Source organism: Equus asinus, chromosome 4 (genome assembly GCF_041296235.1).
Source record: "Equus asinus isolate D_3611 breed Donkey chromosome 4, EquAss-T2T_v2, whole genome shotgun sequence".
NCBI lineage: Eukaryota > Metazoa > Chordata > Mammalia > Perissodactyla > Equidae > Equus > Equus asinus.
In genome coordinates this window covers 101,074,774-101,097,884 of record NC_091793.1, presented here as the reverse complement: position 1 = coordinate 101,097,884, position 23,111 = coordinate 101,074,774, and the positions used below count along the sequence as shown (strand labels likewise).

At 38.3% G+C, this 23,111-nt stretch overlaps 1 protein-coding gene across 7 annotated transcripts in view; it reads left to right on the top strand.

Moving 5' to 3' along the window:
* The first annotated feature begins 554 nt into the window (after positions 1 to 554).
* The window catches only part of RBMS1 (RNA binding motif single stranded interacting protein 1), a 206,781-nt gene continuing 184,224 nt past the window's right edge, over positions 555 to 23,111 (top strand). Inside the window, exon 1 of one of the 7 annotated variants that reach the window (XM_014859998.3) lies at positions 555 to 1,270. In XM_014859998.3, coding sequence (XP_014715484.1) covers positions 1,196 to 1,270 — 75 coding nt within the window. In that variant the 5' untranslated portion in view covers positions 555 to 1,195. The remainder of the gene's footprint in view (positions 1,271 to 23,111) is intronic. The other 6 variants (XM_070507950.1, XM_014859988.3, XM_014859938.3 and 3 more) reach the window with 6 other exon arrangements.

Below are 23,111 nucleotides of genomic sequence, written 5' to 3'. Positions count from 1 at the left end.
TTAAAATATTCCAAACTCAGGGAGTTTCCTTGCTCCTGAGTGGGAGTTGACAGACTGTCTGGCAGCATTAGAAACAGGCAGAGAAAAGCTGATGTCTATATTGTGTCCTCTAATAATAACATTCTGCCTCTTTGCGGCATCTCCCCCTTTAGAAGGATCCGGCTATTTGTTGTGAGGTGTGTGTGTGTTTGTGTGTGTGTGTGTGTGTGTGTGTGTGTCAGCGAGCGCGCGCGCGCGCGCGTGCGAGCTTTGCCTCTCCTTGTGTAAAGGGCATGATTTCACCTCTCACATCTGGGAAAACCAAACGGAAGGACACTAACCCTCCCAAGGTCACCTAGAAAATTAGTCTTGTGACCTGGGGGGAGTGGGGTTAACAGAACCCAGGTATCTCGACTCCAGCTTTGTGGTTGGGCACTAAATCACTTTCCTTCCCTTGTGGAAAAAAAAAAATTATTGGGCGGGGGGAAGTGAGAGATTAATCAGATTTCCTCCTTTTTCTCCTTATCTCCCCTCCCCCTTACGGAGATAAAAACTCATGCAAGCCAACGAGGTGTCCACTCTCCAGTTCTTAAGCTGTGTCCCCCGAATTCAGCCCCTACCCCCCCGACACAAAGCGATTCGGGATCCTAGGATTTCTGCCCGTCCCACCGTGAGCCTGGGAGGTGAGGAGTGGTTAAAACTCAGCCCTCACCTCCAGCCGGTCCCGGCTCCGCGGCGCCCAAGCCCCGCCCCCGTCCGCCCTTCCCCCACGGCCTCGGCACGCCAGCCCCTCTCCCCTCTCCCAATCGGGCGCACCCACCCCAGATGCCGCTTGGCACCGAGCGCAGCCACCGCCGCCGCCGCCGCAGCAACACTTTCCACTTGTATCGATCACCTCCCAGCCCGGCTCAGCCTGCTCGCCCGAGCGGAGCGCGGCCAGCGCACTAGCTCTTGGCAGCCCCGGAGCACTCGGGCTCCGGGAGGCAACTCCTTGGGAGCGCCCTGTCCGGGGTGCCCTCTGCGCTCTGCAGTGTCTTTCTCTCTGCCTGGGAGGAGGAGAAGGAGGAGGAGGAGGACGTCTGGTCCCGGCTAGGAGGTGGAGCAGCGGCAGCCGCCGCCGCCGCCGCCGCCGCCGGAAAGGGAGAGGCAGGAGACATCGAGACTTGGAAACCCCAAAGTGCCCGCGACCCTGCACAGCAGGCTCCCTTCCAGCTTCATGGGCAAAGTGTGGAAACAGCAGATGTACCCTCAGTACGCCACCTACTACTACCCCCAGTATCTTCAAGCGAAGGTAAAGGGGCGCTGGGCGAGGGGGGGCTACCGGAGGAGGGGGCGCCGCGGGCGCGCGCGGCGAGCCCCGGTCGGCCCCGTTGGAGTTGATGAAAGGTTGCTAACTATAGCGCTGGCCTGGGCAGAGGCGGGCGGCGCGCGGGGCGGCGGCTGCCCGGGGAGCGGAGTGCGGGGATCGGGTTACAGCGAGCCGCTGGGGGAGAGACTAGACAGGAAAGAGCCGCCAGCCCCTTCCTGGCCCGGGAGGCGGGGAGGGTCGCGGGGCCGAGCGGCGCCCCTTGCCGAGCGTTGGCTGCTCGGCCGCCGACGCCTGGGGCCCGCGGCAGGAACCGCTGGCGGCGCGGTCGTCGACCCCTTCTCCTGGGCCTCGCCTCGCGAGCAGTAACTCTTGGCTTTCCTCGGAGTGGCGCGGAGCCTCCTGCCCCCCGGGGACGCCCCTCCACCTCCCGCGCGCGCGGTGACTGGGGCCGGGGGGGACGGAACATTTTCCTCCCCGCCTCCGGCCCTGCGCCCCCGCCCCTCGTCTTGATCTTTGTGCGGTGTGGCACTTTACCTGGTTACTGATTTCTACTTTTACGCTGGTGTTTTGGGTAGAAGGGTGGTCAAAGTTCACTCAGCGTTCATTGATGTCCCTTTTAATCTTCTCTGTGGCTTTTGCAAAGGAGGGATAATGGGCAGATTTCAGTGCAGAGAAAGAAGTGACTTTGTATTCAGTTTAGAAAAATACTACCTTATATGTTTACCACAGATCGATTTCCAATAGTGCTTTCTCAAAAGTGGCCTTGAAACGCTCTTAGGTAACACTGATGACGTGAAGCCATAGAAATTGTGACTGGCTTTCTAGGGACCCTGGGTACTTTGATAGTGGACCTATCTTATTTTTACAATAAGAATTTGATGCCTCTTGAAATCGTTAAAAAAACAAATTAGGTTCATGAAGAGGGAGGGTCTCACTGCTTTGGAAGCTTCTTCCGTAATTTGGGAGGGCGGAAGTTGGATGCATCAGCCGCCTTCTGCAATTAGCATCTCCTGTCTCGACTCCAGGTTCCCTTCTAGATCACAAAAGAATTAAGTATGGATGCACTGTCTGAACTTTCTGTGGGAGATTGCAGTCTTGCCTTGCTTGCGGGCAGCGGACATTTCTGGCCTGGTACAAAGAATCTCTGATTCAACCTTGATAAGCTTTTCTTTCTTACAGTGTGTGTGGTCCACTTTATGTACCTACAACATAGCTTTGTGTTTGTCCATGTAAAAAGGACACTTGTCAGCATAGAGACCAGCAATTTCCTAGCTCTCAAGGGCCTCATTTTCACTCCCCCAATTCTCGTTTTACTTTGGGTCGCCAGAAAGCAGCAAGATGGTAGCGGTGAGGATACCCGTTATTCATTTCTGTGTGGTCCCCACGTATTGTTTTCAGGGACTGGAGAGAGGTGCTCGTTTTTTGTGAGCTACATTGTGAATATAAGTTATTCAAAGAAATTTTGAGGCATAATCAATGCAGTACCTTTTAAATATCATATGTGTTTAATGCACTTGTTTAAATTATGCAAGCATTGGGTGCCTAAAAGACAGCCTGTTCAACACTTAACTATATGAATAATAAATATATACACTCAGGTGAAGAAGAGAAAAGGCCATGTTTCTACAGGCACGTTCACCTTAGTAATTTTTATGTACCATTAGTAAGTTAGAAACCAAGTACATAGCATTTAATATAGCTAATGCAATGCCATTTGGCTCTTTTTGCCCCGTAAATAATTGAAGAGAGAAGCAAACGGCAAGAGCCTGCTCTAGTAATTAGGGTCGGATCCCAGAAAGCTTTAGGGCCCATTTTCTGAAAGTATGCTTCCTGCATAAAGCATTTCATATTGATTTGTGTTACGGTAAATGACATTCTCAAAACATATCTTGTTGTTTCTACTCTGAAATCTGAAATCCTATTACTCTGAATCTCTTTGTTTCTGGAGAAAGACATACTCACTTGACCTATATAACAGGGTATTAAAGTTTGATAATTAAATCTAAATTCCCTATTGTAAAGTATCTTGATTATCTCAGAAAGGGACAACTCCCAAAATGCAAAGTGACTAGATGCAGATTTTAGGTAAGCACAGTTTGGAACACATAGTCCTTTTTTCCCCCCCTCCTTTACGTATCTGTTGGTGACATGGTAGTGTGAGTCATTAAAAAAAATAGACACTTCGTTTGATTTATAGTTAGTTTACAAACAAATGTTGCCCAATCTACCTAAAGAGTTAATGAACTCACTTAGAATCTGTTGTCTACAGTGGTGATCCTTGCCTGCGTTTGTGTGTGTGTTTTAACCTTCCTGAAATATGGGATAGAAAACATCACTCTGTTTAAAGTACAGTGATGTGTTTGCCAGTCAGGGTTGTTTTGAAACTTCTGTTTGGAAGCTCTATCAAACCTGAGGAATAGCACGTTGTTTACAGAGTGATATTTGACTTAAACTTGTGCTCAAGAGAAGGATGTGATTGTTTTGAACTGAGAAATAATAAATGAATGGAATTTCTTTTCATCAGAAGGAATAGATACCAATGAAAATGGCCCTTGAAAACGAGTTTTGTTACCATACTTCAAAAAGTTAACATATGTCAAATCATTCTTCTTGTGTTAATCGTCTAATTAGAGTCTGTTTTGGAAAATTTATTTAGTAGTTTTCTCCCATAAAAACATATTAGTTACTTCTACATTTTATTAAGAAGGACAAAAATTTGTGGAACTGTATTGCAATGTATGACCGTGTTCGTATGCTCTGTGCTTTGACAGAAAGAGAAAATCATTAAAGGATTACAGCTGCATTAAACAAAAAGTACATTCGAGGATGCTATGGAAAGGCAGGACATGGGTGGAAATGAAGGCGATTGTGAAATTTCTTAATACTTAGTGTAGAGTAACATAGATTTCAAGTAGCCTGATTTTACGTGCTTGTTGGGTACTCATATTGCTCTGTCAGGATGGTCTTACCACAGCAGGTTCTCTTTATCATCTGACATTCATTGTAAGATGTAGTTTGATGTAGCTTCGTAAGTATTAGCACGTGTTGTTCTAAAGGATTTTCTAAGTTATAAAATGACTATACTATGACAAATTTAATTTGGTATCCACTTTTCAGCTACACAGGAAAAATTCTGATAATTTGACATATTTTAACCTAAATATTTGGATGTACACATTTTCAGACGATGGCTTTACTTACTCTAAAGGCACCCCTTGAATCATGGTCTGTTTATTTCAAAGATACTGTAACGTTCATGACTGCTAGTCGTGTGTGCAAATATTTATGGGAATTGCAATACTTATTCTATTTCTTTTGAAAAAAGGGAAGTACAAAATGTTCTTTATGTGGTTAGTGAATAGCTTATACCAACTAAAAGCAATTTGAGGCATTTGTGATGTTTATTCATAGTTATCAAAATATATTTCTACAAAATATATCATATTGAAAGCTTGATTTTTAAGCTTTTCATGTGTACAACAGTATTGTTTTCTATATTAAAGAAATGTTTGTTTTAAAACAAAAGTTTGTTTTAAAGCCATTTTTGTTTAAGTGTATACCAAAGAACAAACCTGAACCTAGCTTCAAAATCTGAAAAATAGTAAGTGATGTAATTTGGGATTCTTTTAATAAAGTCTACTAGACATACAGTTTTTCTGAATTGAATTTTTGCATGCATTAACTTTTCGTTGAAGTCCTTTAACCTTTTCTTAGTTGTAGTCAAATGAATATTGTGGCAGTCTGTTTCTCGAGGAATTAGGGGTCATGATTTGATACATAGAACTACTGAGTATATGAAGGTGGATTGGAGGGAGAGGCATGATATTAATAAGACTTGGGGTTCTTTGTGTCTTAAGAAGTAACCACATTTATGAGGTGAATAAAGTTTGCTTAAATGTATCTGTATAGTAATGCAATATTTTATACCATGAATATACCTTATTTCCCTTAGGTGAGTGGGATATTGTGGCTTTCTGGAAGCAGTGTTGAAAGACTCAAGGTCATGGATATGTTAAAATGAAGATGCATTATAATGCAATATTGTAGCATCCTTTCCTCGGATAGCTGTTTCTTGTGAATTTCTCATAATACATATTATTTTTTTTATGTGTTGGGAGCCAAATCTTAAGCAACTAGAAGGGAACAGGAAAATATAAGTGAAGAGAAGTAGGAAAGTATTCAGTCGTTTATTATCAGTATAATTAAATACATTTACATGTTTGGCACTCTTGGCTTTGAGTTTAAATTCACATATAGGCAATTTCCATGTAATATGCTTTCAAGAATTTTTTTTTTTTAAACGTTACTGGTATATCGCTCAGGCTTTGTATTTTGCTTAATGGTTGATTGAAACTTGAAAATTATCCCAGCTTACTTAAAGAGTGGTGAAATTTTAAGTTAGGGATCTTTTAGCCAAAGACGAAGGTTATCTTTTTTCCTTTTCTTTTTACTAAAGAGAGAGTTGCAAGAAAAAATCGTTTTTTTCCCCCTGTATCTGCTTAACCAGTAAAAATCATGTGAGGAAGCTCTAGAATGGAAGGATAAGTGCTTAGTGAAAATGATATGGACACTTAAATATCACTCATTCTTTTTAAAGATGAGGAGTTTCGTGTCTAGTTTTTTATTGGATACTTAGTTCACTAAATTTATTTTCCCCTAGCGTGGGATCCCTGTGTCACTGTGTCTCTTCAAAGGATCTCAACACCTTTCAGTTCTTTGCTGGATGCACACAACAGTAGGTATTAAATAAATGCTTGTTAGTGACTATTATTATTCTGGATAAGTACATGAAAAATTACTGTAGACCAGAAAAAAATTATAGGCCAAAATCTACAAATATAACACTCCAGCTTAAAATTTTCTAATGAAATCTCAGTATAGTTTGTTTTGTGTTTTATTTATCGTGTTCCCATAATAAAAACTTCCAAATGTTTTATGAATTAAGATAAATTGCATATCAGTTGGTCACTGCTTAATTTATGGAATCAAAACTATCTTTCTGTGCCGTCTTTATTAAAAAATGTGGTGCCAGAAAAAAATCTCGTAGTATTATGTTGGAGGAAGAAATGCTCCCCTTGGTGAATTGGTGACTCAGCCTGTCTTTGCTTCCTATCAATGGCCCCACCAACACAGTGCACACTTTTTCCTGCTTAATTTTCAAGGAAATCCCTCTTTCAGTATATTTCAGACTTGGTAAAAACATTTATTCATTTAATGGATAGTAACTAAAATATAAACTAGCACTGAGGTGTTCAGAATTAATAGCTATCTCAGTTACTGACTGTTGTATAACCCTAAACATGACATTCAGCCATTAAGGTTTTTATCCCATTCGTTGGGATATTGTAGGAATAAGCAAGAATATATCAAGTTGCTCTCAAGTGGAAATGTTTTATTCGATGTAACATGGCTTATTATAACGAAAATGTAGTAATGATATGTCAGTGATTTAAATGCAGTGCTATGATATTTGGTATAAAATCAAAGCATATATTCAAAATTGAGTGTTGAGCTTGGGGATTTTGTGTGGATGAATTTAAATGTTCTGTTTTTTCTGCTGTATCGTTTTAATGAATAAATAGTAAAACCTGATGGAACTCGGCTGTGCCTCCTGAGAGGCAGCACTTGGATGATAAACAGATGTTTACCTCTGAGAGTATGGTCAGATGACACACAGCGAAATGTCTTCTTAGAACCGCTTGTGTCGAACACATGCACATTTGAGCACACGCAAATTTGATAACAGAAACTAAAGATTTCTCAGTCAGGTTGATATGAGGGGAAACGTATAAAGGGGATGATGCCACTAAGCCGACAACAAACTGAACATGTATCTCCCATAATCGAATTCCTTATTTTTGCTTAATGCATCTAGCCTCCTTAACATAATTATATGAATATTTTAATTTTTCAAGCAAGCACTGGAAAATAGGCATGTCAAAGATGATGAGAGAGAGAGAGACACAAGGAGAGTGCAAAAATCAACATCCTAGACCTCCTAGGGGAGACAGTGTCTAAAATTGAACATTATCCTTCTCCATTCATTGTCTTTTAGCTAATTCTTAAATGGATGCCTTTTGTTGTTTTAGAGGATGGGGAATAGTTTTGTGGATGATGAATATGAAAACCTAGATTCTACAAGAGAGATTTGATGGTAAGATGAACAGTTAACTTGCTTATAAATCTGATACTGTAAACACACAAAATCAATGTCTGGTGGATGCTTTCCTACATTGGCTGTAACATCTTTATTCTGGAATTAGGTTAAGTTTTAAGCTAGTAGCTTGTTGGAAAATTGCTGAGGCTTATGAAGGGCTAGAATACTAACTAATCGATTGGGTTTCCTGAGTGCCCCCAAAGCAGCATTCTCTGCGCTTGACATTGGGAAAGGATAAGGAGTTTAATATCTGGTCCCTGCTCTCGAGCATCTCACCAGCTACCAGGGAAGACAGAATAGACACCGTACAAGAAACAAGTGAAGAATACTTATAAAACAGTAAACCCAGGAAGGCAGCATACCAACCAAGGGTCTGAGTAACAGAAAAGCACTAAGATCTATATGTGGGATTAAGAAGAATGCCATGCGTTTTGTGAGAAAACAGTGCTAATAAAAGCTACAGTAAATCTGGGAATTTTAAAAAGAAATTAGACTGTAATGAATGAAAATTTCTTGAATTGATAATCAGCATTGTTTTGCATTTTTTCTGCTTTATAATCCTCTTATGAGTACTTAGAATTTTAAACAATAACTTTTTTTGTACTTTATTTTAACTCCTTCCCCTCGAGTTTCATATTCAATTACCTTATTTTACATTATTATTTTCCACTGTTATGCTTTATAAATGTGCTGTAGGTCAACCTATTAGCTTGTGACAGGCTGAGGATATAATCCTTAAATCATACAGAATGGTTATACAGAAATATTACTTTTATTATTTTAAACCAATTGAAGTGATGTTTATTTGTTCTAATTCATTAGCCTTGCTCATGGCAAAGGGGAAAAAATAAGTTTGGGGTTTTGTTATGCTGCTAATTAGATCATTGTGTGCCTGCAATCTGCACATTGATAATATATCTAATGTGAGCTGGCATTTCTTCAGAAAATAGTAGATTTCTTATTATTTCTGATCTTTTGTAAATATAGCCATTTATTCTCCTTATTTGATCATTATGTAGCTTTAATTCATTTAAAATAAGCTGTTATTCACCTCTGCGAATGGAACTAAGTCCTTCAGGAGTCATGTTGTCCTCTGGTAGACCTTAGTGTGGGACACAGAACCCATCCCTCTGGCTGCCCGTTGAACAACACGAACTATTGGGCTGCTGGGTCCCAGATAAAGAGCGACGCCAGGGAAAGGTTGTGTAACAAACCAGATCATTTCACAGATTATATGGAATTATTACTGATCTTGAAGGAAAAATGCTTCGTTTCAGCTCTGCAAGTGTGGACCCATTTTATATGATACCAGTTTTTTTTTTAAGTTGAAAAATATAATAATTAGAATGGGCAGAATTGGATGGATATATCATGGAATAGTTGCTCTTCACTTGAGTTTCTTGGGGGGGAAAATCAAAGTTGCCAAAATGAATTTAGATTATAAGTTGACGTTTATGTTATACTCAAGCTCTTCAACCCAGCCCTGGTGGTCTAGGTGGTTAAGCTTCGGCTGCTGTGGTCCCGGTTCCTTTTCCCGTCAGGGAACCCCACTACCCGTCTGTTGGTTGTCATGCTGTGGCGGCTGCGTGTTGTATTGCTGAAATAGACTTGGAAAAAAGGACCTGGGCTCCTACCTCTGAAAAAATTGGCTATGAAAACTCTGTGAATAGCAGCAAGCATTGTCTGATACAGCTCTAGAAGATGAGAGGATGGTGCAAAAAGACTGGGCAGGATTCTGTTCTGCTGAACACAGGGTCAGAATTGACTCCACAATTCTAATAAAAAGGGTCTTCAGATGACACTATACTGCTTTCCCTGTTTAACACTTTTTAAACATGGTGATTTTGAGAGTTGCAATTGGGAGTATTTTTGTGCTGGGGACTCTCTAAACCCTTACCTGTAGAATGACAATGAAATATTTTCACTGTAAAATAAAGTCTCAGGTTACAATATTTGGCTATAAGGAAAAGTAAATTTTATTAGAAATTTGTAATACCGTTAACTTTACTTTTGTCTTCTCAACAGCAATATGGATTCATCACCAAACAAGCTTTTGACACATGCAGACATTTATAAAAAGAAAAGTTTGCCAGTTTTTATTTTCAGGTCATTAAGTGAAATTCTCCCAAGGCCTTCTCTACTTTCTACAAAGCACAGCTTTGATTAATTTCATTGTTTTAAAAATGGAAATCTTAAAAGGTTCCTACTCTCAGCCTCTTCATAGGTTTCATTCCACATGATCACTTGCCTGCTTTTATTAAGCAGCAACAACACCACAACACAGAAAGAATTGGCTACTGGGGAAACTTCTATAGCAAAAATTCTATAGCTGAGCAGATGATGTTTTCTAAGGCTCTCCGTGATTTGTGTAATGATTTATACCGTAACTTACAAGGATTTGTATTTCCAACAGGTTTTGTTCCAAGAAGTTCACTTGTCAGTTACTTAGAATTTGAAACTCATTTCCTGTAATTCGTATATAAGGGCCTGCAAAGTGGGAATGGGTGGGGATAAAGTCCCTTCTATTTTTTTCCCCTACTCCCTGCTTCTTCTCCCTTCTCCCCCGCTCCTCTGCCCCACTTTTCTTCCTGCACACTGAGAGCAGTGTTACTCTGGATTTATTTCTAACCAGCTACAGGTGTGTGCGTTACTGGTTGATTCATCAGGGTGCTTGTCACATATAAGCTCCTGCCACTGCATCTTCCCAAATCAGGGACCAAGTGTGCCTGACTTAATTTGGCTAAAAATATCTTTACTACCTCTTAATGCTACAGATTATGATTAAGAATTTGCTAACTACAATTGCCTCTTTGAATTGGATTTTCTTTCTGATTCCTTATCCAATTTTATGTGGAAATTTTAAATAAAATTTTATTTGGTGATATGTAAACATGTTATAGAAGCACAGACGTGATGTAATACTTTGAACAAAAGAGAACATAATTAGCATAATAGAAAGTATTTTGATGATAAATGTGTACTCCTAATGAGATTGGAATTTAAATATGACATAGTGAAATGATAAGCTGTTTGCATTTTTTCTTCACCAGTACTAAAATTTAAAATCACACATAACTATTTTTTCCGTTTCTTGAATATTTCACAAACCATTCTTTGTCTAAAAATAATAACAAAAGTTATTGTGCTTTTTTTAATTTGCAAAAGACTGAAAAAAGATGTTTCTCACTTGGTAATAGTTCCTCAGATTTTAATTTTAATAGCAGAAATCTTAAATGTTGGTTTTGATTGTTTTCCTTTTTTTAAGAATAGATTATATCTTAACATATAAATAGGATTTAAAATGACAGTGGGTGATATCTGGTGTTCTTTTCTACCCCTCTGTCTCTGTCACAAAATTCAAATTCATGTTTCAGCAGTACAGGATGTTCTTCAGCGCACATCCTTTGAGCCTTCAAAATTTGATTTGACTGTGTGGTCTGATGATAGCACGTTCAGATGAGTGCATTGTGATAGTAATCTCTGTGTCTGGGCCCTAATGAACATCTGCTTTCTAGGGCACCACAGCAGCACCTTCCTTTGTTTCCTCTTCTTTTGCCTTTTTGATTTGAATCTTGTTAAACCCTGCAAATGGGGTTGTTTTTCAATATGCAGATCTCGTATCTCCTTCTTTTGGGGAAAAAGAAAAGCCAGATATTTTTAAAATATGAATACATTGGGAATTTAAAAGGAGTCTGCAGGAAGCAAGCATACAGCTACAGTTCTACTATTGACAACTCAGACATGTTGTACTAGAATCATATAGTTAAGATCATATAGTGGGAACTACCTGGGCAGGCATTGTGTTAGGCCTATTGTATTAGGAAGGTGCAAATATGTAAATACGACATGATTTGTGCCATTGTGCAACACAATGGAATAATTTTATCTACTTGTTTATTTAAAATTTTTATTGAGTTAGACATTCATATAGTATAGTGTACAAATTTTAAATATATAGATTGACAATACTCATGTAATGGTCACCCAGGTCACTATATAACATTTTTAGCACCCAGAAAGCATCCTCTTGCCCTTTCCCAGTTTGCATTCCCCAGAGTAGCCACTAGTCTTCTGTCTTGGTAGATTGGTTTTGCCTGTTCTTGTGCCTCATAAAAATGAAATCCTATAGTACATATCCTTTTGTGTCTGGCCTCTTTAGCTTATCATTATTTTGGTTTGATTCATCCATGTTGTTATGTGTAGCAGTTGTTGGTTCTTTTTGAATGCTATGTAGTATTCCATCACAGAGTATACCGCAATTTATTTATCTGTTCTGCTATTAATGGGCATTTGGATTATTTCAGTTTGCAGTTATTATGAGTAAAATTGCTGTAATTATTCGTGTTCATATCATTTGGTCAACCTCTGCGTGTACTCGTAAGCGAGGAACTGGTAGATCATAGTATATATCTCTGTTCAGCTTTGGTAGATATTGCCAGTTTTTTGCTCTGACATGGTCTCAAGCAAAGCGTGAGAAATCTAATTGCTCTGCATGTCGCTAACACTTGGTATTGTCATTGTTTTTATTTTAGCCCTTCTGGTGGGTGGTATCTCATTATGGTTTTAATCTGCATTTCCCTGAGGATTGATGCTATTGAGTGATTTTTCATATATTTCTTGGCCACTTGGATAGCCTCTTTTGTGAAGTGTCTTTCAAGTTTTCTGCTCACTTTTTAAAAATAACAGCTTTATTGAACATAATTCACATAATGTACAACTCAACCTTTTGCTCACTTTTTATATTGGGTTGTCCTTTTGATTGGTTTGTAGGTTTTTAAATATAGTCTGGATGCAAATCCGTCAGATAAATGTATGAGAATGTCTTCTCCCAATTTTCAGTTTTCCCTTTCACTGTCTGATTAGTATCTTTTAATGAATAGAAGTTCTTAATTTTAAAGAAGTGCAATTTACCCATCCGTTATGATCATTGCTATTTGTGTCTTGTTTAAGAAATCTTTGCTTACTTTAAGGTCATGACGATGTATTCCTATATTTTTCTCTAGAAGCTGTATTTTACCTTTCACATTGAGGTCTGTACTCCATTTCTAATTAGTTTTTGTGTTTGGCATAGATAGGGACAAGATTTTTTTTCCCACATATGAATATCTAATTGATCCAGTACCACTTACTAAAAAGACATTTTCATTTTCCCCTTTGAATTTTACTGTTACCTTTATTGTAAATCAGGTGACCACATTTATGTCTTTTTCTGACTTTTTGTTTTGTTCCATATGTATCTTTGTGTCGATACTATACAGCCTTAATTGCTGTAGCAATGTGTTAAGTGTTTATTTTTCGAAGCATCTTAACTATTCTAGATCCTTTTCATTTCTTTATAAATTTTAGAATCTGTTTGTCAATTTCTATAAGAAAGAAATCTGATAGGATTTTTATTGGAATGGCATTAAATCTATACATCAATTTTGGGAGAATTAACTTCCAAACAGTTAAGTATATCTCTTCTTATTTATTTATGAACTGACCACTTTTAAGTAATTAATAGTAAAACACAATGGAAAATTCTAATTGTTTTAAGTGCTTGTTTCGTAAATACATCCAATAATTTCTTCAAGATCTGTAGTATGATAGGTGGCATACACTCTGTTAAGAAGATTATTCTTTTAAAGAGGGAAGGGAATGTATATTATCAGAGATCAAAATTAATTTTGGAAAGTAGCTTACTAACTGAAATTTACCCTTTCAGAACAGATGATATTCTTTTTAATTTTTCTTGAATGCATCTCAAAATATGACTATGTTTCTTCTTTACACTTTTTATTCTCCTTTTGAGGCTTTGTTTGATTGATGCTGTGAAGTCCCATCACCCTGTCTTATATATTTATAAGCATAATGATAAATTGAAAATTAGTTGTGTTTGGAGAATTTTCTGACATCCCTTGTAATTTTTCAGTATGCCCCGGATATTGTGAAAACAAAGATGGGGAATTGCTGCTTAGATACTAACTTGTAAGCAGTAGAGCATGCTGCTCTGTGGGCTTCAGATCGTTCAAACTTTTTCTTAGATGTTCTAGAAATCTTTCATATATGTTTTTCATGCTGTATATTTAAGATTTGAAAGCTTTGATTATTGCTGTATTTAGCCAGCCAAAAACAACCACATAGAGCTTTCAAAGCTTATTAGCTCTGGCTAGGTTAGCTTAGGTTGAGAAGGAAGTTGAACGATGGCTTCTGAAGTTCCTTTCAACTCTAAATTTTATGATTCTGGGAATTTGTAACATCCAAGAATCACAGAATGTTAGAACTGGAAGGAACTTTAAGATAATCTGGCCCAAGCGTCTCATCTTACAGATGAGGAAAGCTACCCAGAGTGAAGAGACAGCAGTAGAGCTCCAGAGGGTTGGGGGCAGTGGCAGGAGGGCCAGAGATGGAGAGGGTGGCAGCCTGACCTCATATGAAGGTCAGTGCAGTGACCTAAAGAGGAAGGAAGGAGAAGGGAGGCCACACACAGCTTTAGCGGCCATGCCAGGAAATTTATCACCAAGGTTGGACTGGGGTGTGAATGAGGCCAGCAGCATCAGCTGGTGTCTAATGAGGAATCAGTCGTGGTCACTCAGTCTGAGATCACCCCAGCAGGTAGGGCTGCCCAGACTTCTGCCTGTCCTTCCACCAGCACAGCCGCTTCTCCTGGTTTGCCAGAACAGTGTTCAGAGCTGAGTGTGCTTTGTTCTCATGTTTCTGACTTTGCAGATTAGCTGGGTAGCCCAGAGCGCATCCTCCATGGCTTCTTAACCTGTTCAGGGCCTTGTTCTGTTTCTGGATTTTTCTTGACAACATTCCTAAGAGTCTTTGATTTTAGAGCCCTGAGTCTGACGCCAAAACCCTCTTGCTTTTTCAGCATGCCTAGAGCTTTCCCGCACTGGCAAAATAGACTCCAGTCTACTTCATTCCTGCAAAATTTCCTCTGTCCTGCCATCACTACCTGTTATAACGTGTTTGGTCACCAAAAAAAGCCCCAGAGAGGCTCTGATTGAACCTTCTTTATTTGTTGAAGCCAACCCTCTTGTTCACCACTCTGACGGGAACCACGTTCTTCCTAATGCCCAGCGCTCCACCCTAGTCTCTGGTATCTCTTATTTTTTATGAAATATTTGAACACAGTTGGCAGCCTTTAGCACTAGTCAGATGATGGGGTTTCAGGAGCTATGTTTCCGTCAGTTATGTGGAGAACCTTGGAAAAACAGAATGCAAGTAGGTGGCATCAGCAAACCCATTGTGCTGCTGGGACACAGCTTTTCCCTCATTAGATACACTAGCTGAAAATATTGTGCCTGCTATATGCTGCGCATTAGGGAAATCAAATATAGGAGAAATTGAGATATACAGTGGTCCCCCCTTATCCATGGAGTATACTTTCCAAGACCCCCCAGTGGATGCCTGAAACTTCGGATGGTGTGCAGTGTGGATATGTAGGATAAAGGGGTGATTCACACCTGGGACAGAGCGGGACAGTGCAAGATTTCATCGTACTGTGCAGAACAGCACGCAGTTTAAAACTTAGAAATTGTTTATTTCTGGAATTTTCCATTTAATGTTTTCAGACCCTGGTTGACCATGGGTAACTGAAACTGTGGAAAGCGAAACCATGGATAAGGGAGGACTGTATTAAGGATATAAACGAGAATGATTTTTGCACGGTTTACAAAACGATTCGCCGGTGAAAATGCCTCCTGAGTTCATTTCCATATTTCAGGGATTATTCCAGGTCACTAAGTCTTTGACAGAAAGTATAATTTAGAGTTAAGCCGTCAGGAACTCTGGTTTATTAAAGATTAATTAGATATTAAGAAAAATAGTTTGTGAAATAATTTCTTAAGTTAGTTGGAAAGGATGGGTTCATTTTGCTGTATTTGATTTAAAACCAGCTTCTTAGGAGTGAAGGATTGAGGAAAGCAAGGTCCAACTGTCACTGGCTTCATTTTGTTCTCACTGTTTCAAGAGTCCTCTGTGCTGATTGATTTTGTCCCTGTAAGAGTGTGGAGCTGTAACTGGTGAACTCTGGAAGCCCTGGATGCACAGAAGGACATGACAGAAAGGGCTGTGGGCAATTTAAAGTCATGTTAGGGCCTCTATATTATCTGTAACAAAACCAATTTGTTTGCGGATCATTATTAGTTGACAAGTGTCAGAGTCAAGGAGGTTTCCAGTGTGGAGTATGTTTGAAGACTGGAAAGACACGTGCCTTTTTAAACATTTTAGCTTCCCTTTTTTACAGAGCTGTTGACTGGGCTAGAAAGTTCTCTAGTGGGATCAAGTGAAGCATCTTAAACAACATTGTTGATCCAACACATTTTGCTGTTAATAATGGTCATGTGTAAGTTGCTCTGAATCGCTCCGAAAACACAGCAGTACCCTTGTATTTGGATTCTCCTTACTTCTTTAATATTCAACAATGAAAGATAGGCGTGCTTGACACCTTAGAAGTCCTGTGCGTTATTTGTCTGAGTTAAACATGTACATATTCAGTCAGGGTGACCTAATGTGTAAAAGGAAAGTTAGGGTTCCAGTAAGCACATGAATAATTGTTACCCGTAGAAATACAGGGAATTTCCTTTCTGATCCAAGTTTACTTCCTAAACGAAAAGTTTCTGATTTTAGCACCTTTTATCTGTCTTCCTCAACATGTTATGAAGCTTTTGAGCACAATTTACCCACATTTTAAAGAATATACAGACAAATTAAGGCAGATATAGCAAATTCTTTGTTGGTTATATACTCACTCTTAGCTTATAAAGTCTTATTTTTAGGATGTTTAAAAGATGGAGATGTGAGACTAATTTGATATTTCTTTGATTATATTTTAACTTTCACTCAGTGGCATTTCATTTAGACTATACTGTATAATAAATTTCCATTATCATATAATTTACATGTTGGGGGGAAAGACTGAAAAAAGTCAGAAGATATCAGGAAAGAAAAAGCATGGCATGAAGATATATGTATATTTAGTAACAGTTCGATGTAGCATTTTGTTAACAGTAATTTGTGTACACGTGGTCTCCTTTGTAAGAATGTAACATTCTTAATATATCATGTTCATTTTTGTGCCTATTACAATGCTTTGCACATGGTAGGTAATTAATAAATGTTTATTAAATTGAATCTGTACTTTTTGTTTACTAACATGGTAAAGAGAAATATGAAGCACGGCCAGAATTCTTCAGGGATGAAATGCTTCTGCTTAAAATACACACATGATTAGGATCAAAACAGGCTTTTAGTCTAAATCACCTAAATAATTTTCTCAATCTCAAGCCTTACTATTCAACTCCTTGTTCGTACCTAGAAGGCTATCACTCTTCCTAGTCTAGTTTGTCATTGTCATAGAAGTACTTCATGAAATATAAAAACAAAATGTTCAATGACTATCTTAAGTTAAATATAGCAAATATAATGTGTATAGAGATGGATGGTCCATTAAAATGAAAATTTCTACTCTGTAAGTGTAGTTTTTTGAATTACATGTGGATGGGGTGTTATTATTAAAAAGCAGTTGAATTTTTTAAGAAGACTACATTTCTAAGAACGATATTTCCTAGGATTAGCTGGAATCTAAGGGCCTAGAACTGTCTGAAAGGATATATGACTATATTTGTCAGGGTTCTGACAAGAAACATGGCATACTTAAACTTGGTATTTAAGGGATGCTTAATAAACAAGAATACTCACAAATGTGTTGGCAGGACCAAAAAGGGGTAATGACGTATTCTGAGGCCAGCAAAAGATGGGCACCTTTACTATTCAGGATCTGAAGGGCAAGGGATGGGAGCAGTTACCGGAACCTAGAGGGGTAGCCCTGGGAAGAGGGCTGCCTGAGAGGAGCAGTGACCTTCAGCTGGGGACCAAGGGCAACCCATGTTGGGCAGACATCCCTCACTCTCCTCCCACCTTTGGAGCTCCTGCCATTGCCTCTAGGTGGAACCAATAGGAAGCGGGAGGGAGGACGATCTCTTTGATGCAGGGCATTTCGGGTGAGCCTCCCAGGGCACAGAATAGGGTGGAGAAGGTGGAGAGTAAACAGAGGGATGGGGATCAGTAAATATTTGTTGAATAAGTGAAAGAGTGCTTACTGCTTTTCCTCTCCAAGTAACAGTGCTGCTTATTTCTTAAAAATCTGCATTATTACTCAAATGAGATAAGCTGTATTTAGTAGGGTGCCTGCTGTGTGCAAAGCATTTTGCCAGGCCTGTTGCTATCCATAGAGGATAACTTTCTAACGAAATTAGCTGCTGGTGGAGTTGTACCTTGCTTTACATAATAGATGATACTGAAAACAACCAAACGAGTGTTGACATTAAATACTTTGAAGTGACGTTATAAAGAATCCAAAGAACCTCATTTCAAATAAATTTGGGAAGCTTGCTTTTTAAAGCAATCGTGTAGTTCAGCCCTGTCCAGTAGAAGTTTCTGTGATGATGGAAGTGTTCTATATCTGCACTGTCTGTTACAGTGGCCACTGGCCCCATAGAGGCTATTAGGCACTTGAAATTTGGTAGTGTGGCTGAGTAACTGAATTTAAAATTTTTAGCCACATGTGGCTAGTGGCTTTCCTATTGGACGATGCAGCTATAGTAGATTGTTAAGTAAGTATACACTATCTGATTTAATTTTTATATGAAATCCATTTTGAAGAAGTTGCATCTTGCATTTTTGGATTTTCAGATTGCTAGACTCCACATATAGGAACAGTTTGCTTGAGTGCTCTCTCTCTATCTTTGGATAGATAGATAGATAGATAGATAGATAGATAGATACGCACACATGTAGCCAGCACTGGTGGTCTAATGGTTTTTTTATAAGTTGAAAAATTTAATAATTAAAGTGGGCAGAATTGGATGGATATATCATGGAATACTGTGCTCTTGAGTTTCTTGGGGGGAAAAATCAAAGTTGCCAAAATGAATTTTAGATTATAAGTTTACATTTATAGTATACTTAAACTCTTCAAGCCAGCCCTGGTGGTCTAGTGTTTAAGATGTAGCTCTCTTGCCGCCGTGGCCTGGGTTCATTTCCCGGGCAGGGAACCACACCACCCATCTGTTGGTTGTCATACTGTGGCAGCTGCATGTTGCTGTGATGCTGAAAGCTGTGCCACCAGTGTGTCAAATACCGGCAGGGTCACCCATAGTGGACAGGTTTCAGTGGAGCTCCCAGACTAAGAAAGACTAGGAAGAAGGACCTGGCCACCCACATCTGAAAAAATTGAATGGCAGCGAGCATTGTCTGATACAGTGCCGGAAGGTGAGAGGATGGCGGAATAGACTGGGCAGGGCTCCAGTCTGCTGTACACAGAGTCTTTAGAAGTCAACTGGACAGCACGAACAGTGAAGCCTCCATATTTGGAAACCCTGCAAATACTGGTGACTAGGATGTAAAGGGAAAAGAAATCAAAAGCAACTAAGATTGAGCAGGTCCTAAGGCTTTGGCTAATAAAAGCAAAATAAAAGATGCAAGAACCCTTTTATGTTATATATGCTTTACAATGTAGGTTATATTTATTTAGTCTGAGTTACACTTAAAAATAGACCATTGTGTCCAGGTTTATCATCATTAAGAAGTCCGCTTCAATTAAAAAAAACCCCGTTTATTTCCATGATGTAATTATTCTGGATATTTGATCCTTAATTACCATACTAGTTGCTGCCATACATAGGCAATTGGTGACAAAGAAGATATTCAAAAAGTGAAGATAGGAAATCTATTATGTACACAGCTAGAAGAAAATATGACTGATGATATATTAAAGGCATGTGTATCTTCTCTTCAAGATTTTGATATTAGTGGCTTCATTTCATTTTTTTTGTTTATTTTCTTGGGTTTATTGGATATATGTCTATATACGTATTTATATTCAGCTCTATGATAAAATCTGAGAGTTCTCTTAGCCCTTTTTATAACACTTTTTCTTCTTTTTAGCTTGTCTTCAGAAATTTGCGTTGTCTTAAGTCCAGAATCTGAAAAGACGATCACTTGAAGCTCATAATTATTCCATAGGGAAAAACAGATTATCACGTCATAAATATGACATATTATCTGTAATTGAACTAAAAATACTTTTCGGGGCATTAGATTCATAGATATTTTTTCTCTGATTATCATTCTACTCAAGTCTGTGTTTTCCACATTATGCTTTATTTGATCTGATTTAATAGGACATAAGAATTATATATGAGACTATGCCTTTTAAAAGGAACAAGTTCTAAGTTCATTATGACACGTTTTAAAAATGGCTTTTGCTGTACAAACTCAAGAATGTGTTTGTTTTTGTTTATTTTGGTAACATATACATATCATAAAAGTTACCGTTTTTACTGTTTTAAATTGTACACTTCCGTGGCATTAGGTACATTCGTATCGTGTGCAGCCATCTCACTCAAGAACATTTCTTAATCCTTAATATTGAGAAAAAGATGTTTCCAGTTTCTTGGAGTTTCTTTTTCTCTTTCGGAAAGAAAAACAGCAAAATCTTCCAGAAATTCTCATTCATATCAGTAAAGAAACACATGCTAAAATCCTGTCCAATGGCATTTTAAAGTGGTATTAAATTAGCAAAGGTATTGTAGGCTTGCTCATCAACACACAGAAAGAACTTGTTGAAATAACTTTGTAAATGAAAACGGCACTTTAAATAGGAAGATGCAGTTATTTTTCTTTTCTCCATTTCACTTTTGGAGGAATTTTGTCAGAAATCCAGCTAACGCTATAGAGCAGTGATATGGTATGCTGAAGAAAGGTTGTGGTTGTCATGCATGGGATATGCCACACTTTGTGACTCACCTTCCTTTAATGTATTTTTCAAGTTTGTATAATAATATCCAGACTTAAGCTTCCTTTCTTTTGTTCATTTAATTGAGTTCTTGAGATGATACTAATACAACAATGAAATTTTAACTTACTTTTATGTGTGGTGAAACACATAATTAACTCATACTGTTTTGTGAAAATATGAAAGATAAAACCAGGTTTCTTCCACAACATGGGTTCCTCCTACTTACTGTTGCCATAGGAACCAGGTAAACACTAATAAAACCAAATGGGCATCAAAAAAGTTTCTCACATAATTTGTGTTGAAAATTCTTCATAGGATCTTTTAAAAAATATCTTGCCTGGGTAGGGAAAGGAAAGATCCAAGTAATAGAAGAGAAGTCAAACTTTATTTGAATATAGAAAGAGTTGAAGGGGTGGAAATCTGTATTACTGAGAAAAGGGTTTTCAGAGCAGACTGTTCTGGTATTTTATACCAATTATGTGCAGCTATTGCTTTGAATAAATTTTGCTGCCCTGCTGAGATTTCCTTTTTACAAATCCTGGAGCAATTATAAGATGGAAGTCTGGAATGTATAAACAATGTCCTTTGAACAGCAAATGAGCCTCATTCTTATAAAATTCGAGGGTAGGAATGTACTACCTTTTATTCTATAGTTCTCTGCCTTTCCTTCCTCCTTAATCATTGCACAGAAACTAGTGTCTACTTTGAGCTTACAAAAACACGTATTTTTGCCTATAAATACTTCTAAAATTATAATTTTCATCAAATTAACAAAAATCTCCCTGTTGCTCGATAACCAGTATACTTAATACCTGTTCAATATAGCTGTTGATAGTATATTTCTGTATTTCCAACCTTAACACAACAATCTGTAACAGATTATCTGTTTCTATAGACCTGGAAACAAAATACTGCACCAAGTCAGTGTTCCTGGGGAAAAGAATGACACCCTTGGAGCATAACATCAGGCTGTGTTTCCAAATGTCACCTTGTTTTATGTGACAAAGCAATCTGCACTAATCATGGTGAACAATATATAAAATCCTAAAGAGAAGTCAACTGTCACTTGGAGTTAACTGTAAAAAGCCTAACTCCACTACTTTGCTGAACTTACAGACCTTATACAATGTTTACAATAAGGTCTGGAGAGTTGCCTAGCATTGGAATATATACAATTAAACAGCACTGTCGAACGGCCCTTTTATGTCAGCATTGCTAAAAGACCGCCATTATGCTCACATGATAGTCATTCTTGGAACTCTTAACATAAACAGGAATAGAGAACATTCATTTGTAATTCTATCTAAGTGCATGCCAGATTTTATTTTATTTTATTCACATAAACCCCCATGGAAACTAAAGATAGCAATAATGAAGGGATCACTGAATGAGCATTATTTCTTTGACTGTCAAAAAATGTAATACTTTTGTTTGCAACTGAGCCTCAGCACTTAGGTCTTTGGACTTTTATGTAAGCTTATATAAACAAGAGGTTGTGTTTAAATTTATTACAAAGCGAAGTTTATTTGTTTGAAAATAACCTTACACTAGAAATTAATGCAAAATGCACTTCCTGGTTCCCTCTTTCAGACGGGTACTTAAAATAACAAATGAAAAGAAGCAACAGAATATCCTAGATTAAAGTGAAACCAAATGCATGCTAAGTGTTAAATCCACGTCATGTTTTGTTGATCTGTTAGACCAATTTAATAGTTATAGCTACACCAGAAGGGTCGATCTTTCCGTGTTGATGGCAACAATAAGAGGGACAGATACATAGCTGAAGCAATTCCCTTTTTTTGGAAAGTGGAATATTTAAGAGATTAATTTATAGTTCTGTCCTGCAGTAATATAACTGTATATTTTTAATACACGTATTGGGTTTTCCCTGTAGTTTTTTTTTTTTCCTGTCAGTTTCGCTGGAATGGTTGGCTTTATAATTCTTAAAATTAGTTTACGTGGACACCAAAATAAAACATAGCCATATCGCCTGGCAATACCAAGAGGGAGATTTGAGCTCAATTTAGGTCACCAGAGCCGGTGACTCCAGCTGTTTTTGCCTCTGTTTTCTAGTCTGTTGTCTAAAATTTGGAAATTTGTTAAGCATGTTTCTAGAGAGGTTTGAACTTGCTTGACAGAAAGTTGACTTATTATATGACACCCCTCCCTCCAAAGTGCTGTCAACCTGATATATGAAAGGTTTGCAGCATGATATTTGAATGACTGAGAGTTAGAGCACCTCAAAAAATTAGAAGGTTATCTGAAATATGGTTTTTCAATAAAAGAAAGAAATGTTTGCCTCCCCCTAACCTTGGCCTGAAACTTATAGTTTAGAACCCTCAGTACAGATAACTCTTTGTCGTTTACTTTCTCTTATAGTATAATTCCTTCTCCCCACTTCTCAAAATACGTGGTGAGCCTCCACTTATAATCAGAATATCTGAAAGGTTATATTGAGTTAGACCAAGGATTTCCCAAACATGGTCTTCACCCTTCTTTTGGAAATAAGGGAGGGACTTTTTGGAGCACTGGTTGTCAGTTGGACAAGGTCAACCAAATGCCCCAAATATCCCTTACATATACCAATGGATCAATCATCTGTGAGTGTGGCTAGCCCACTGTTGGACCGATTCATGTGTTTAGGACACAGAGCAACGTGATCCACACACATTTGTGAAGTTCTACTGGCTTCTTTTTTTCAAGAAGATAACAGATTTCAAATGTTTTCTTTATTCCTAATTGTCCATAATTTGAGAAATAAGTTTGGTTACGATTTTATAAACTTTAAAAATATCTCCTTCAAATTAATATCTTTCCAGAATGAATCATCCCAATTTTAAAATTATACTTGCATGGAAATATCTTTCTTTGAATCATTT